Raw genomic sequence first — 2546 nt, forward strand, 5'->3', positions numbered from 1 at the left:
TGAATGTGGTTTATGAGGGCACAAATTTGTATAATAACATGGGTATGACATAGGTATTACAACAAGAAGGTGATTTACGAGGACATTTTCAGTGTCCCCGTAATTCAAAAGGCTTATAAATAATTCAGAATGAGTTTTTTTGAAAATCTGAAATAGCAGAAAGTCTCCTGTGAGGGGTAGGTTTAGGGGTAGGGTTGGTGTAGGGCAATAGAATATACGGTCTGTACAGTATAAAAACCATTACGCCTATGGAGAGTCCCCACAAGGATAGCAAACCAGACATGTGTGTGTGTGTGTGTGACAGACGGAGTGACGTGGAGGATCTGAACACTCTAAGGTCAACACCTGAAATACTTTTGGTTTTTCTCGCTCTGAATCTTTGTGGTTTTGCTGCTGCACGTTAAAGAGCGAGACCACCATGAGCTACTGCAGACCTGAAGAGCTGAGAAGAGACGACAGAGAGAGAGACACATCAATGTTTGATCTCTGTGAGGTTAAGAGACAAGAGTGTTACCGCCACAAACACACTTAGCAAATCTAACTAAACTACAGACAACATGCACACATACACTGGGGTCAGTGAGTCTCTTCTGCTCACCAAGCCTGCATTTATTTGATCCAAAATGCAGTAAAAACAGTAAAAATGTGAAATATTATTACAATTTAAAACAGCAGTATTCTATGTGAATATCAGTTAAACTGTAATGTATTTCTGTGATGTGTAGCTGTATTTTCAGCATCATTCCTCCAGTCTTCAGTGTCACATGATCTTCAGAAATCAGTATAATATGCTGATCTGCTGCTCAAGAAACATTTTTGATTATTATCAATGCTGAAAACAGTTGTGCTGCACAATATTTTTTGTGGAAACCGTGATACATTAAATTTTTCAGGATTCACAGATGAATAGAAAGTTCAAAAGAACAGCTTTTATTTGAAATAGAAATCTTTTGTTACATTATAAATGTCTTTACTGACACTTTTGACCAATTGAATGCGTCCTTGATGAATAAAAGTACTAATTTCTTATCTTTTTAATATAATATAATATAATATAATATAATATTGTTGGTGACCAAAGCGCAACCAGAGTAATAGTTTATCTGATTTTGTGTTGAGGGTTTTAGTCTTTCTTTAGTCATTCTGCTGAAAAGGGAAGTGTGGGTTTGAAGGAAAATCTCTAAAAACAGATGTTGAACTCTGGAGGAACTGGTGTGGACGGAGCTGATAAACTCAAACGAGCGTCTCTTCTGTGCTTTATCTCGGTCTGTGACAGTCACTGAACGGCTCAAACGGCTCTGTGTTTCAGGGAATCAAGTATCTGGTGGATAATGAGCTTCTGGATTGGAAACCAGAGCGAGTGGCTGAGTTTCTGTATAAAGAGGAAGGACTGAATAAGACCGCCATCGGAGACTTCCTAGGAGAGAGGTGACATATGACCCAAACATCAGATGTGTTTGTGTGCGTGCGTGCGTGTGTGTGTGTGTGTGTGTCAAGTCAAGTCACATTTATTTATTTATATAGCGCTTTTAACAATACAGATTGTGTCAAAGCAACTGTACAGCATTAATTAGGAAAATAGTATCAAGGTCTTCACTGGGGATCTGTATCTGGGGCTCATCTAGTTGTCCTGGTCTCCGCTGACTTTCAGGGCTGTAGAGGTCCTCTCTAGGTGCCATTCTTCTAGTGATGTAGCAAGTACATCAGGTGTTATGGGAAGTGTTCCCGGTTCCGGTTGTCCTAAATAATGCAGCCTAAAAATCCTGTAACGGATTTGAATATTAGAAATGTGATAGTGTGTTATGTATAAGCCAGGTTAAAGAGATGGGTCTTTAATCTAGATTTAAACTGACAGAGTGTGTCTGCCTCCCGAACAATGTTAGGTAGATTATTCCAGAGTTTGGGCGCTAAATAGGAGAAGGATCTGCCGCCCGCAGTTGATTTTGATATTCTAGGTATTATCAGATTGCCAGCGGACGTGGAGGACTATAATGCAACAAGAGCTCGTTGAAATACTGAGGTGCTAAACCATTCAGGGCTTTATAAGTAATAAGCAAGATTTTAAAATCTATATGATGTTTAATAGGGAGCCAGTGCAGTATTGACAGAACCTGTAACGCTCCTGTGGACTGTTTATTGTGGTTTCTTCCCGTTTTGTTGGTTTAGCCCGTTCAATCATTAGTTAATTATCCTCAGTGTACTCACCTGAGAGAGAGAGAGAGAGAGAGAGAGAGAGAGATCTGCCTTGTTGTCTCTACATTAAATATCCTTGTCATCCTGCCTGCCTCCACACACCATGACAGAACCGGGCTAATATGGTCATACTTCCTGGTTCTAGTAAGAACTCTAGCTGCTGCATTTTGGACCAGCTGGAGTTTGTTTATTAAGCGTGCAGAACAACCAACCAATAAAGCATTACAATATCTAACCTTGAGGTCATAAACGCATGGATTACCATTTCTGCATTTTACATTGAGAGCATAGGTCATAATTTAGATATATTTAGAGTTAGAGGGTCAAATAAAGGTGGAACAGATGTGTTTTTA

General features: G+C 39.4%; 1 protein-coding gene across 1 annotated transcript in view; it reads left to right on the forward strand.

Annotated features, from left to right (window-relative positions):
• LOC107555099 (cytohesin-4-like) overlaps positions 1-2546 on the forward strand; it is a 17595-nt gene that overhangs the window by 2688 nt on the left and 12361 nt on the right. The window contains exon 5 of the mRNA XM_016237788.1: positions 1310-1428. Within this exon, the coding sequence (XP_016093274.1) occupies positions 1310-1428 (119 nt within the window). The remainder of the gene's footprint in view (positions 1-1309; positions 1429-2546) is intronic.

Source organism: Sinocyclocheilus grahami, unplaced genomic scaffold, assembly GCF_001515645.1.
Source record: "Sinocyclocheilus grahami isolate Dianchi unplaced genomic scaffold, SAMN03320097.WGS_v1.1 scaffold525.1, whole genome shotgun sequence".
In the NCBI taxonomy this organism is placed as follows: Eukaryota; Metazoa; Chordata; class Actinopteri; order Cypriniformes; family Cyprinidae; genus Sinocyclocheilus; species Sinocyclocheilus grahami.